This window comes from Ambystoma mexicanum, chromosome 6q (assembly GCF_040938575.1).
Source record: "Ambystoma mexicanum isolate Mex_15411 chromosome 6q, UKY_AmexF1_1, whole genome shotgun sequence".
Classification (NCBI taxonomy): domain Eukaryota; kingdom Metazoa; phylum Chordata; class Amphibia; order Caudata; family Ambystomatidae; genus Ambystoma; species Ambystoma mexicanum.
The window spans coordinates 1410036215-1410050767 of record NC_090937.1 but is presented as its reverse complement, the minus strand read 5'-3'; the positions used below and the strand labels follow the sequence as shown (position 1 = coordinate 1410050767).

At 46.2% G+C, this 14553-nt stretch overlaps 1 protein-coding gene across 17 annotated transcripts in view; it reads left to right on the top strand.

The window, feature by feature from the left end:
* LOC138516734 (alpha-adducin-like) overlaps nucleotides 1-14553 on the top strand; it is a 1748171-nt gene that overhangs the window by 938692 nt on the left and 794926 nt on the right. For all 17 annotated transcript variants that reach the window (XM_069632094.1, XM_069632098.1, XM_069632088.1 and 14 more), the window contains exon 10: nucleotides 12008-12184. In XM_069632094.1, the coding sequence (XP_069488195.1) occupies nucleotides 12008-12184 (177 nt within the window). The remainder of the gene's footprint in view (nucleotides 1-12007; nucleotides 12185-14553) is intronic.

The following is a 14553-nucleotide window of genomic DNA, read 5'->3' as shown; positions in this document are numbered from 1 at the left end:
CCCGAGCAACTTCACCCCATTGTGGACAGAGGTCAAGAGAGATATAGAGAGGTGGGCGGTCTCGGGGTTCTCATGGATGGCATGACTCAACCTGATCAAAATGGTGGTACTTCCTAAATTTCTGTTTCTCTTCCAGATGCTTCTCACTCAGGTCCCTAACACATTCCTACATTCAATGAAGCACACCCTGCTCAGGTTCCTCTGGACGGGAAAGAAACACAGGATTTCCTATGATTTCCTATGATGTCCTAATGAGATCCAAGTAAGACGGAGGGGTGGGATTTCCAGATTTTGAAACGTACTACAGGGCTTCCCAGTTGAGGATTCTGGTCGATCATTTCAACCCTGGGTCAGAAAAGCAGTGGGTGGCCCTGGATAATAGGCTACTTGCCCCGGTCACGCTCGACGAGTGGTTATGGGTTGAGATCACGTATCCCCAGGCGGGTTCTGGACCACCCGGTGCTGGGAGTTCTATGGTCCGTCTGGAAGGAAGGGAGCTACTACAGATGGCTCACAACCTGGCCCTCCCCACTGAGTTGTATTCGGGCTCCGCCGTTCCTGGCTAAAGTGGCGGAGCCCGCCGCCTACCAGAAGTGGTACGAGGCGGGCCTCGTTAGGGCCTGCCACCTGTTGGTGGGGGGGGGTCCTTTATGCCCCTTCTAGATCTTGAGGAGGCTCTGGGGCTGGGTAAGCTATCTTCTTTCCGCTACCTTCAACTGATGGGGGTTCTCTCTGAACCCTCATGGGGGGACACCCTCAGGAGGGACCTCACGGACTTCAAGAAAATGATCATCTCCACTCGAGGTTCCAAGGGGGTCATATCCCGCTTGTACAGGCTCCTCTTGTTCTCAATACCAAGGGACCCCCCAACGGCACGGACACAATGGGGAAAAAGACCTGGGTATGGCAATAGATGACAAGAGGTGGACAAAGATGTTCATCCGGGCCCACCGCTCCACGACCTCCCCCCAGTATAGACACCAAGCTATAAAGGTCCTACACAGATAGCACTACCCTCCGCAGTCGATAGCCAGAATGAGCCCGGGCTACGACCCTCACTGTTGGAAATGCCGAAAGGCAAAAGGGGACTATATGCACATGTGGTGGTCTTGTCCAAGGGTGCAGTCATATTGGGGAAAGGTCCTGTCCTTGATCAGGGGGTTGGATGGAGTCAGTAGACCCCTGTGCCCCTGGTTGCTTCTCTTTGGCATCGAGGATCAGGACGACACCCAGGGTCACATGCAATAGGTTATGCTGGTGGCAGCCAGGAGCTGCCTGGCCCAGAAATGGAAGAACCCGCACATGCCTGAGGAGAAGGAATGGGTTACAAAGGATCGGGCGATATACGACATGGAGTTTCTAACCCATGTCCTGGATGAATCCAGAACTAACATTGAGGAACTCTGGCTCCCCTTCTTTGAAAAATATGAGCGTCCGGCCTGAGGGGTGAACCTTTGACCCGCCGACTTGTCCAAGTTCCAGGGCAGGATGAGCTTGGGGTCATCATAGGTACCAATTGAACAAGGCACGTGCCCCTTCATGGGCCGCCACTAAATTGGGCCCAAGATTGTATGCACCAGACTATTCGACAGTCCAAACTTGAAAATGCGAGCCTGCAAGACAAATTTGAAATAGATACCTGTTCACTGGCCATTGGGGGTGGGGGGGATGTGGGGAGGCTTACTGTTAGAATGTTCTTCATGGGAATGGAATCGAATTGAAACGATAAGTTTGTTGTAATAACCTAAAAATGCCAATAAAAATTATATTTTAAAAAGACTAAGAAGTAGGTTTGAAGGAGGCAGTCATTTTTGGGAGATCTGAGGGAAAGCGAGGAGAGAATTTGGTACAGAAGGGCAGTGTGTGCGCCAGTGTGCAGGGGATGCTAATGCTGTGAGAGGTTGATTCGATGGCATCTGATTTTCTGGGGTTTTTTCAATAAAAAATGTGTTGCTTCATTTTTCCTGAGTTGCTGGTACCTCGGTAGGTGAGGGGCTGGTACAATGCTTTACTAAAGAGGGATGCAAAACAGGGGAGGGTCTGGGAAACTCTCTACCAGCACGAACACAGCCCATTTACTTGTTGTTGGGTGGATGGCCCCTGGGAGAGTCTCAACCAAGTTTTTAGCTCACTGTTCTTTTCACAGAGAAGAAATGTCCCCACGTATCAGTCTTTGTCCTGCCCAGGGGCAGTCCAGCACCGAAATGCTAGGCAATTCTCCTCTGAACAAGAGTACCACAGCAACCCCATACACGTGTTTCAACCTTGTTGGGTATCAGTGAGGTGAAGCTGTGTCTCGTTAAGAGCAGTGAGCAAGGGGTCCACGTCTGGTGTCCCTTGGTAACTTGGGGTGAGACCTAAAGTTACTTGGTATGCAAAACAGGGGGGGGGGCCTGGGAAACTCGAGAGGGCTTTGCTCCTGTTGGAGGCTGCCTCAATAGTGGTCGAGTAGTAAGCAGCTTTGCCTCAGTAATAGGAATCCTATGGTTTGCGTGCAGGGATTTGAGGTTTGTAATTTTTGCACCACTGTTTCTCTAGGGCTCTGAGTGTTTGTTGGAGGCTAGCTCGGGGATGTACCATGGGGCGGATGGTTTGGTCTTAGCCCGGCTGGATTTTAGAGGGGCTAGGGTGTCCACCAGTTTTATAGCTAAATTGCTGAATAATTCCAGGCTGCCTGAGGCATTCCCTGTGGTGAAGTCTGCAAAGTTTGCTTCTAGCTCATTGACTGGGAAGGTTTTGAATGAGCGGCGTTGAGTGAGGGGGCGTTTAGTCTGACCTTTGTTAGCCATAGTCAAGTGGATGACTGATAATGGGATGGCAGCGTGGTCCGACCAGTCAAGTGGCATAGGGTCTGCACAGATGATGCAAGGGGATGATGTGAAGACTAAGTCTAGGGTGTTGCCTTTGTTCTGTGTGGGGGAGAGCACATGGACACGGTCAGTACCAAAAGCATGCACCTAGTCTGGTTGTGTCGGCCTTTGACTCTAGGACGTTAAAATCAATGAGAAAGACATGAGTTGAATGTGCTAAGTTATCTGCAATGAAAGAGTCACTCCTGTGAGGTGGTCTGTAGATGAGGTGGACGATGATGGATTCCTTGCACGATAGAGGGAACCAGCAGGCGAGTGATTCAAATGAGCTTATTCTGGAAGACGGGGATGATGGACATGGCCAATCACTCCTGTGGATGATTGCCACTCAGCCTCCTACCTTTCCTGGCCGGTCAGCATGTTGGATGTAAAGTGAAACAAAAGAAACCAGGCTCTCTACAGGTCTTGGAGCCTGTCTTCAGCAGCAGTCCCTACTATGACTCTCCATGCCCTGAGACTTCCCCCCTCCTCATTGGTCTCCCTCCGGCTCCCCATCAACCTCACATGGTTATGTTTACTATTTGATTTTGACACTGTTTTTCTTTCTTTTTCATTTTTCTTCTCTTCTCTTTATCTCATTATGATCGGAACACTGTTTGCCGAAATACATGTTTAATGATAAAACCACATAAAAAGTCTTGTTGAAAAAAAGAAAAGAAACCAGGCTAATACTTCATTGACCACTTAAGTCAATTGCTCAAAAACAATGGGTTGTTCAACCTTTAAACGGTGCACCTATGCTGCATGGGATCAGGATAATGTCTCTAAGCCCAAAGAAGCCTCATAACAGAAGCGGCATGTTGGATGTAGTAGCCTTGGGGTAGGAGGATGTCAAAAACATGTGGGGAGTAAGGGGTAAACCATGTTTCATTGATGAACAGGGCATCAAAGATGTTCTACGACATGAGGTCAGCGATATTTTAAGTGTGAGCAACTGCTGAGTGAGCATTGAACAACATGAGAGCGTGTGCGCATTGGTCTGTGGATGTTGGATGGGGAAAGGGTAATATTGATGAGGTCTGCTAGGGTAGCTTGCCAGGACTGCCCATTGCACTTGGCCATTCGAACCCTAGTGAGAGGGGGGGTAGGCTGTGGAGGGGGGAGACGCATGGTAATATCTTTTGCTGAGTAGCAGTAGCAATTACTTTGTAGATGAAACGCATGATAGTGGGTCAGGATCTTGGCCCTATCAGGCCCAAACAAGCACAAACAGGTGAGGTCCTTGTCTTTGCATGTCCTTTCTGAGGACGCTGGTGATGAGGATGCCTAAAGAGAACTGATTAAATAAGTGGTGGGCGGAGCAACTGAGTGGCAGGGACTGGTCACGTGACCAGCAGCCTACTCAATGCTGCCTCATGCTGTACATATTGAGGTATTCAGCAAGGATGTGTTCTAGCTCCCTTTATTTAATTTTGTATACAGCCGATTTGAATAGCTTTTTGCCCTTAGCAAGAGGGCAGTAGTAAGGGTAAATTGGGTGGTTTTGTGTCCCATATACATGTTACTGTTAAAGGACTTTTGTACCGCGCACTATCACCACGGAGTGGTCCCCTGGCACTCTGGCGGTTCTGAAAGGAAGGGGAGGTTGAGTTAGTGGGAGGAAGCAGGAAAAGTGCAAGAGAGCAGTGATGTGCTGTTGGCAGCCTCAACCCGGTGGGTCAGTTGGCTGGCTGGTAGTCATTGTGTACTGTTGTGCAAGACTGTGTGTTTTGTTGTTGCAGTGTAGTGAAGTTTGTGTGGTTTGTTGTGCTGTAGGTTTGGTTGTGTTTGGTTTGGAGTTTGAGAGGTGTATGCAGAAAGGGAAATTGTTAGTAGGGTTGGTTAGTTTGTGTGTCTATCCCGAATTGAGGCGCTTGGCTTGCGTGGTCTCCCCTGATGCAGCTCTGTCCTGATCTGGGTCCGACTGGCATAAAAGGTTCCTTACTCCCCTGGCCCCTACCTCTAACATGCTCTCTCATAGCTCCCCTTATCCTCCCTTCATACTCCTGTGGCCAGTGCACCTGCCAATGTCAACCTCTCAGGTAGTGTGGTGATTGCCAATATCTCGACAATTCCATACCACTGTGGTACCTGGCGGTAACTAAGGGCGGGCAAAGTGTTGGTGGGATTGTCTGGGGTAGTTGACTCAGTCTCCGTGCGTGCCCCCTGTGTTCCAGTCTATCGGTGTCACCCGTCCAGATGCCGTGGGAGTTAACCTTTCGGGTCAGGGATGTCCGTCTCCTTTCCGGTTTAGTCATCCTTTTTCCGGTTTTGGTTTCCAGATTTAGTCTGTGGTGTTGAAGAGCCAGGTTTTTAGTGATTTCCTGAATTTTAGGTGATCTTCAGTGTTTCTTATTTCTTTTGGGATGATGTTCCAGGTTTTTTCAGCTAAGTGGTAGAAGGAGGCGCCTCCAAGTTTTTTCTTAAGTTATGGTTTGAGTTCCAGAGGATTTCGTTGCTTGATCGGAGGGGTGTCTTTGGTTTGTAGACTGTTATTTTCTTTAGTAGGAATTCTGCTCCTTGTCCGCTGTTTGCCCTGTGCGTTATGCACATTGTTTTGAAGGTGATGCAATGTTTTACTGGGAGCCAGTGTAGTGTTTTTAGGGCTATAGTGATGTGGTCTCTTCTGGATAGTTTGAGGAGTAGTCTTGCTGCTGCATTTTGGATCCGTTGCAGTTTGCAGTTTCTTCAGGAGGTATTCTGGTATTCCAAGGTAGAGGCTGTTTGCATAGTCGATTTTTGACATGATTAGGGCGACGAAAGTGAGTGTTTTGTGCGTGAAGGAGAGGAAAGGTAGAATTCTTCTTGCCGTCTGGAGGAGGAAAAAGCATTTCTTCACTGTTGCATTTATTTGTGGTTCCAGGGTTAGGGTGTTGTCCATTAGGACTCCCAGATTTTTTACTACCTTCGATGGTGTTGATGCGTTTCCCATTTCTGTGGGCCATGGGATGGTGGTTTCGTTCTCTTGGTCTTTGGATACGATCATGATTTCTGTCTTTCCTGGGTTGATTTTCAGGTTGTTGGTATCCATCCAGTTGAAGACTTCTTTTAGACAGTCGGTTATGGTTGAGTGGTCGGCATCGGTGTCTTTGATTTTGTAGATGATCTGAGTGTCATCTGCGTAGTTGTAACATGTAATGTTGTATTTTTTGAAGATTCTGATGACCGGAGTCCGATACGATAGATGTTGAAATATAGTGGAGATGGTGAGGATCCTTGTGGCACTCCACAGTCGTTAACTCCTGGAGTGGATTTGAAAGGTTTTATCCATACGGTTTCTGTTCTGTCTGCTAGGAATGATTTGGTCCAGCATAGTGCTGTCTGTTATGCCTATGCCTATAGAGCTGCCCCTAATACCCACCTTTATTTGCCACAGAACTGGAGCCATTAGAAGTGATTACAAATGGTGAGAGGAGACAGAGTATTAGATCAGAATGGGCTTAAGTAAATTAGACCTATTGGTGGATGATGATTAAGTGCATCTAACTGATCCAAAGAGCTCCTTTGCTGTTCTGATGAAGGAGCTGGGGAAGTATGGATGTGATACCCAGCTATAAAATCAATATGTAAAAAATCTGTGCTGATGTCACTAGGGGCCAATGCAAACCTAACCTTCTTTCACTGATCACCACTATTATCCTCCAAGGATTTCATTTGTTTTCACCGCATACAAATAATGATCCTTAATTTGTGAAAAAAAACGAAACTGCATGTCCTATATATTTTATGGCATGATAAAAAAAAACCTAGTTTTACCAGCTTCATGGGGGCTGGGGATATTTGCAGATATGGAGGGTATTATGCCAGCCCAATTGAGTAATGCTTGAATATCCTAGGAAGCATGGAAAACAAACTTTGGGCGGGGGGTTAAGGAATACCAGGTGAACCTCTAACAATTGGGGGATGGTTGTGGGGGTCTAAGAGGCCATCCTGAAAGCAGTCACGCCATCCCATCCTGAAAGAGAAGGCAAAATCATGAAGGGTGTTTCGCCACTCTTTGTGCCAGCCCCGGCCACCCCTTTGTAGCTGACGTAAATAATTCATTCAGATTTCAAGGTTGGTTTGAAGTGGGGATTGAAAGAATGTGGCTGTGATAAATGTATAGATTTACATCAACTGTGGCAGGAATTGGGTCTAGACAAATTGTCAGAATTACTGTATCTTCAAATGAAAGGGTTTCTTCATTTGAAAAAGAGAAGAAATAACCAAAACCTCCAGGAAACTGACAGTCTTTGAAAAATTGGGCAGATAGGACTTACAAAATAGAAGTGGTTTGATATCGGTACTACACAGTGTCTGTCATAACCAAATCCAAATGATTGTGAATGCTAGGAGAAGATGGAAAGTGGATTTGTTTCCTCTGAATACAGTTGGGTCTTGTGTGAGCACATTTAAAATGTTTTTTTCCAACCAGTATAAAGATGCACTGCATTGAACTTCAACATACGGGGTAATTCGCTCCACACTCCCTGTAGACTGTCCAAGATGTTAACAAATAGGAAAGGCTATGTTGGGGAGCCTCTGGGGAGCAGGGAACATATTGTCACGCTGGGTTGAGCTTTATGCATATACAGAGATAAGTAGTGATGTATTCCTGGATACAAAGAAGGGAGGTCATAGAAAGATCCAATATTGATAATTGGTTTGCCACCCAACGAAGAGAAGCAAAACACTTTTTTTGTGGTCTTGCCCAACCTCTGAAAAAACGGAAAGTGCTCAAAGGTTTTGAAAATCTGCATGATGGGGACAATGACAGGAGGAAACTCGAGACACCCCAAAAACGGAGTTGAGGTGGAGCGTACCGGAAGACTCCCAGCTTTCATGCACTTGAAATCGGAAGGATTTGCCAGGGGGGCAGTGTTGGGGAGAATTCTCTGTTTAGGCTGAATTTCCTAACCTAGTGAGTCCCCCAGCAGCTTTGCTTTGGATTTTTGGGGTTTATTTTTTTCTCCTGCCAAGAGTGAGACTCTTTTACCCTCACTCTTGGACATGATTTGAGTGTGTTTCTTTGAATCTAGATGTGTTTAATGGGCTATGGGGTCTTTTACTCCATAGGGTTTCATGTGTTTTTGTGATGTGTGTTACACAGCAGTAACACAAGGGTGTCATAGTGACCCCCCAGTATAGACCCCATACCCTGGGACTGACTACTGTCTCCCAGAGCATGTAAAGTCACCATTGACTTTACTAGTCTTAAATTCTGAACAGAACCAGTACAAACCATCATATTGTGGACGTTACTGGCTGGGGCAATTCGATTGCCCCAGGGTCTGTTAGTCGAGGGGGCACGTCTCCGTCCCCCCTGATCGAGTTTTGGCTGGTGGCAGTGGATACTACTTTTTATATTCAACCGCGAATATTTTCCTATGGGATTTCCCATTGTTTTAGGCTACTATCTTTATTTAATTATTTAAGGTAGCCTTGAACATGCCGCCGGTTTATTTAATTAATATTAATTCTCCGGTTGGTATTTTTTGCCAAAACTTGATTCTAAAATGGCGTTTGTGTTCTCTTCTGTGACTCCAACCCAAGTCGAACCCTTTGTTCCACTTTTTGGCAGGCTTCTCCACAAAAGGCCTCCAAAGTGGTGCCACTATGTCTGGGGTACTTAGGAGGGGTGTAGGGGAATTTAGGCACCCTGGACTGAGTTGCCTAGGCAACTCAAGTCGCACTCCGTCCTGATTGGCCCAAGTGGTGAGCCGGCCGGCTCACCACTTAGCATGTTTGAGTGACAGCTAGGCTGAGTGAATGGGGGTTTGCTGCATAAAAGCAGGGCTTTGGGGACTGGAACTTCAGAAGTCGCCACAGGACCTAAGAATCCGACGAGGGAGAAGCTGAGCCGACCTGCCACGACACCACGACCGGTGGAGCCTTGCTGGATCGTCTCACCACTTTTCCTAACGACAGAAGAGATCTCCCGCCGGAGAGTCGTCTTCCTTTGACTGGTGGGGATAACCAGTTTCACCGTCTTTTCGCTTTCCCGACGTATCTCGTGGCTGCCTTGCCCGTGCTAAGCACCCCGGCAACCGGGATACCACGTTTTACCACGACCGCGAGATAAAGGTACCACCTTTTACCGGAAAACTCCGCGGCTGGTTTCTTCCCTGGTAGTGCAACGACCTTCATCTTTCCTCCAAGTCGAGATCTTCTCTTCCCCTGGACGACGCCGCAACTTGCAACCACTACCAGGAACAACTGCCACCGCTGGAGGATCCTTCCCACTTAAGGTACCGTGTCCCGCCTGGCTTCCCTTGCAACCGACTGTACGGGGTAGATTTAGCCCCTGGCTTTCGAACCTGGGTTAGCCTGGGACACCCTGGCTAAACTTTTCTAAGCCTCTCTAAACTCTTCTCTGAACCCTCTGCAAGACTTTCTAAGCCTAGTGTAACTGTGTGATCTTGAGCGCATTTGTGCTCTGCTCTCTCTAAGAGTGGGCCCAGCCTTTGGACTTTGGCTCACCAGTGACTTTTTGCTCTCTGCCTTGCTAATAGTGTTCCTGAATCGTAGAGTGGTGTAATCCTGCATATTCTGTCTTTTTCCCTCCCTTTTTCACAACCTTAGTATAGTGCAATCTAGTTAAGCGCTCACCTCTGTATGAAAATAAGTGGTGTCTTACTGTGATTTTCTAAAAAGGGAAAAAGGGGTTTATATATCATAATAGTAACTGTGTTTAGAATATTTTACAATAAGAGTGCTGGAGTGTTTCAACTGTGTGTTTATAAATAAATAATTATATACTTTGATACCAAAGCTCTGGTCAGTGTTTGCTTGTATTATTGTATCTGAGTGCCTATTGAGTATACTTTGCATACTGCCTAACTCTTCTTGAGGGAAGTCTGACTGCTCAGCCACAGCTACCAGGTAAATCTGGGTGGTACAGACTGCTACCAAGTGGGTTTACTGCTAACACCTGTAGTCTTAAATCTTTTGCAGTGGTCCCTAAGGGAACTGCACAGGTGTCTGCCTAACAGGCAGCACTACAAACCAGGAAGATGTCCCACAAAGCATCAGCCAGTGCAGCCAACCAGGTAGCAGGAAAGGAAACTAATGAACAGCCCAGGATCATATTTCACTATCAGAGATGGACAAAATAACAGAGGAAGCAGTATGGCCAACCCAGGCTCCTCAGCACCTGCTCACCTTTGCCCAGGGTATTACACTGACAATATATTCACTGAAGGGCTGCCCCAAGCCTGTCCATGAAACTCAACACAGGTGGGTGCACAAATGTTGACAAAGTCAATTATGCTGGCCCTAAAAATCGCCCAACAGTCACCCACTGATTGTAGATTGGGAAGTCTGTAGGTCTCAACCAAATTTACACCAGTTTAAACTAATACCGAGGGTGACTTTGTGGGCTCAGGATAATAATAATAATAATGAGCCTACTTCAAAAGAATTGCCATATTGGCTGTACCGTGTGGTCCATATAGACAAAGAAATGGTTGAGAGTAGGACCAAAATGCATTTATTACCCCAATGGCTACCATTGGGGTGCATTGGTCTGGTAATGTGGTAAGTGACTACATTCGTGGTCTTGCCAAAATAATTCAGATTTGCCCTCAGCCTCCTCCATACAATTCTTTCAAGGTGAATCATCCAGAAACAAAACTTTGTCAACGGGTGCCATTTTAGTCAAACCAAGGGCACCAGAAAGAGTTGCAGTGCTTGATGGGGGATTTCCAAAAAAGATTCCACGATTGCAAAGGAAAAGCCGAAACAACCAGGCCAAAGAAATGGTATGGCACCCTGGAAGCTAGGGAGTCAGAACCCCAAGAATTAATTTCTCTCCTCATTCACACACATTAACTTGCATACCAATTTTGTATTCCCTGGAATTAATGTTCTATGATGTAATCAAATTTGGCTTTCAAATCAGACTGTACTCTGCTAATGTTCCTGGGATTAATGACTATTCTGCACACAGATGTATTCTAAGATCTGCCACTGTGTTCTTATCCCGGGCAGGCGCAACATGTTTGCCTCGGAAGCAAGACCATGCAGAACAACCAGGCTTGAATCCCAGTCCTGCGCTTAGAGACTGGCAACCCTACAGATAAGGGGTGCATCTGCCACCTTTACTTCCTAAACATAGGCAAATACTCCCAAAGAAAAGGGAGTGAAAATACTCCTAACAAAAAACAGCAAACAAACTAGTAGAACCTTGTTCCCCTCCTTTCAAGCACACAGCTCCATGGATATGTTTGGACCAATAGTGCAAAGGGTACTACAGGAAGAAACTATTACTGCCAGATCTGAACAAGTAAACATGTATCTTTTAATGTGCATGGATATCTAGATGCAAGGAAATAATTATTAAAAACACTTGTTTTCCAGTAAAACCTATTTTTACTTGCATGTGAAATGCTCGCATACTCCCTTTGGGAACTTGATGTACATTTCTTATCCCTAAAAAATCAATTTAACTCCCATCTTTAAAAAAATATGGAGTAAAATACTCCTACTTCCAAATGTTATCTGGAGCACTGGAGACCGATCTCCAATATTAAGTGCATTATGGAAGATGAATGAATGAATTTGTCTTGTTTGTTGTAGGATGTTTTTATTGTAAGTGATGTTTGCACCTTTTTAGTCTTGTTTGATAATTAACATGCATATGACTGTAAGATTTTGCTTCATGCTATAGGATCACTAGAGAGCTGTGTTGGCATCCACAAAACATTTGAAGATGTCCTATGATTAATTTGCTTTCTGATTGCATCTTTTATTTTAAAACGTTTGTGTTGGCTGAAAACCAGTAGAAATAGGCAGCTGCTGAGATTGCTAGCTATTCTACTCTATTCTCTTATAATGAGTATAAATAGTCTGCTTATGCTGAAGATTAGAATTGTTAACATAATTGAGGGAGATTCTAATGTACACTTAAGTAAAATGAGTAATCGGGTGTGCAATTTATGTGGGGGAAGTGTATTTGATTGCATAGCATTGCACAGTTAAAATACACATATTGGAAAATTCAGTTTTAAAGTAAATTGTAGACTATGGTTTCTTAAATTTCTAATACAAGAATTGCAGAAGTGTTATGTGCGTCTGTCCAATTTTATAGTTAGTAAGGTGCTCATCCATTTTCACTTTGTCCTCCTTATTCGTCGTAGAGAACTGTTGCACAGTTAAAACAAATATTTTCCTGTATTTAGGTTCGCACGTTGGCTAGCTCTGGAGGCCCAGACAACTTGGTTCTCTTAGACCCAGGAAAATACAAATGTAAATCCCGAACGCCCGAGTCACCAACAGGTGAAGACAGTGGAGCTCATCCTAAGTGGCAGATTGGAGAGCAAGAGTTTGAAGCCTTAATGCGTATGCTTGATAATCTGGTAAGACTGAGAACATTGTACACTATGATACATAGATGTGGTTTTTTTGAGGTATGGAGTTCTTGTCATAGTATTTTGTTTGAAATGTGCATTAATTTATTTTAAAATTTCTTTATTGGCATTTTGCTGTATATACAACTGTGGTTTTACTACTTAACATACTGTTACTTGCAAGTTAGACAGCAGCCTGTAACAAAACAACAATTTTCAAAAGTAAAAATAAAATAATAAAGCAAAAAGAACTGTCTTAACCATCTCCGTATGTTGACCTCGCAATTTGGCGTGAACAATGTTCAATGTGGGGGATCGGCGATGGGGCGGGGGGGCCCTGTTTGGGTCTTATGTTTATCTCACCGCAGGTGCCATCATGGTTAATAAGTTCCGGTGACCTCCGGGTGGGCCTGTTCACGGGGGCTTGTCATCGGAGGGGTGAAACATGCTCCATGTGAGTTCCTTCCAGTCGTCTAGTGCCCCGCTTGAATCTTCAGTGGATCTGGCGACACTGTCTTCCCAGGCTTTAGTTTCAGCGCCCACCCATCTCTCCGCCTAGTGGTCCGAAACGGTTCTTCCCAGGTATTGTGCCTTTTCTATTTGGAATAGATGTTCCTTGCTTATAAAAATGTAGTCTAGCCTAGCGTGGAGCCCATGTGGGGATGAGAAATAGGAGTAGCCCCTTTCCGGGGGGTGTAGTCTTCGCCATGAGTCTGCTAGCTCCAGTTGCTCCATTATGGTGGTTAGCGCAGTTGTGGCCTCCTGGCGGGGGTGAGGACCTGTCTAATTCCGGGTTGTGTACACAATTAGTCTCCCCCATCCCCCCATATAAAGAGGCCGTTTCTGTGGTGTGCAATATTAGCGTCCATTGAGTTCAGGTGAGCTGGGATGTTAGTATTGGGGAGGTATGAGTTCACAATGCACACCTCTACTTGTTCAATATGTCCCCATATTATCATGTATCTGCCCTCTGGGTCGGAGACTCATCCAGGTGAATACCCCTCTGGCATATCTGGAGTAGTTGGCCCCAAACCCCTGCCCTCCCCAGTGTTCCCGTAGTTTTGTCATAGTCTTCTGTACAATGGGTCTCTTGCAGTAAGGCTATCCCTACCCCCTTCCTGTGTAGGTAGGATTTGATTCTGTTCCTGCAGAGGTAAGTGCCCAATCCCTGCACGTTCCATGACATTACCTTGACTCTTGCTGCCATGATGGTTCAGTGGGGGATCGTTGTGGTTCCTGGTCCCTCGACAGGAACACACCTAGGTGCGTCCTGGCAACTAGGCTGTGTCGTTGCCGCAAAATCTAGCCCCAACAAACCCGCCCCCCCCCTCCCAAACCCACCCGCTTCATTGCACTGATACTCAAAGACTTCTTAACTGGGTCAACCTTCATTCCAGTGAATGAATAAACAAAACCTAACAAAGGACTGCCCCCAGCAGCTGCTTCCAACATGCAGCGCTCGAGGGCTCCTGAGCCATCTGGGCCCTTCCAGGCCATTCGATGCGGGTGGTGTGCTGGCAACTAGCCTGCACAAGTTCCTGTGGGGTGAGTCGCGGCCAGTAGCATGCATGTTTCCTTGAGCTCCCATCCAAGATGGTGCTGCCATCTTCAATGAAACAGCGTTGGATTGTCGGAGTTGGTTTACATCTTGTGTCAGTGTGATAACTGCCGGTATATCGTGTGAAGCTGGTTGTTTGTTCATCTCGTGTCTGTTATATTTTCTTCATCGGCTAGATTATTATGTTCAAGCCACATGTTTGCTGCAGCTGGAGTCTCTAGAAATATTGACTTTCCTTTATAGAGTATCTTGAGGCATGATGGGTAGAGCAGCATGTATTTAATAAGTTTTCGTAATCTCGCCTTCACCGGTATAAAAGAGTTTCTTGCGCGTTGTACCGTGGGGGTGTAGTCTGGATACATGACGATCCTAGAGTCATTTCTCTTGATTTTCACACCTTCCCTTGAGAATCGTAGTATTGTTTCCCTGTCGCGGAAGTTTAAGATTTTTGCGATCATTGGGCGTGGGTATGATCCTGGTGGAGGCCATTTTTGTAGGGCTCTCTGGGTTCTCTCTACAGAGAATCCCTGGGAGAGTTTACCTGCTCATATTTCTTGTTGCAACATTGTTTCCACTATTTCTGTTGGGTTTGCACCTTCCATATCTTCCGGAATCCCCATGATACGGATATTGTTGCGGCAAGCTCGTCCTTCCGCATCCTCAGACCGTGCCTCAAGTCGCGCCACCTTCATCTCGAGCTCTTGGACTCTTGCTTTCAGGTCTGATGTGGTCTCGGTGGTGTCCTGCAGGGTAGCCTCTGCTGTGGTCACTCTTTCAGCCTGGTTGCGGGCATCTTGACGCATTAGCTGCATGTCCGACT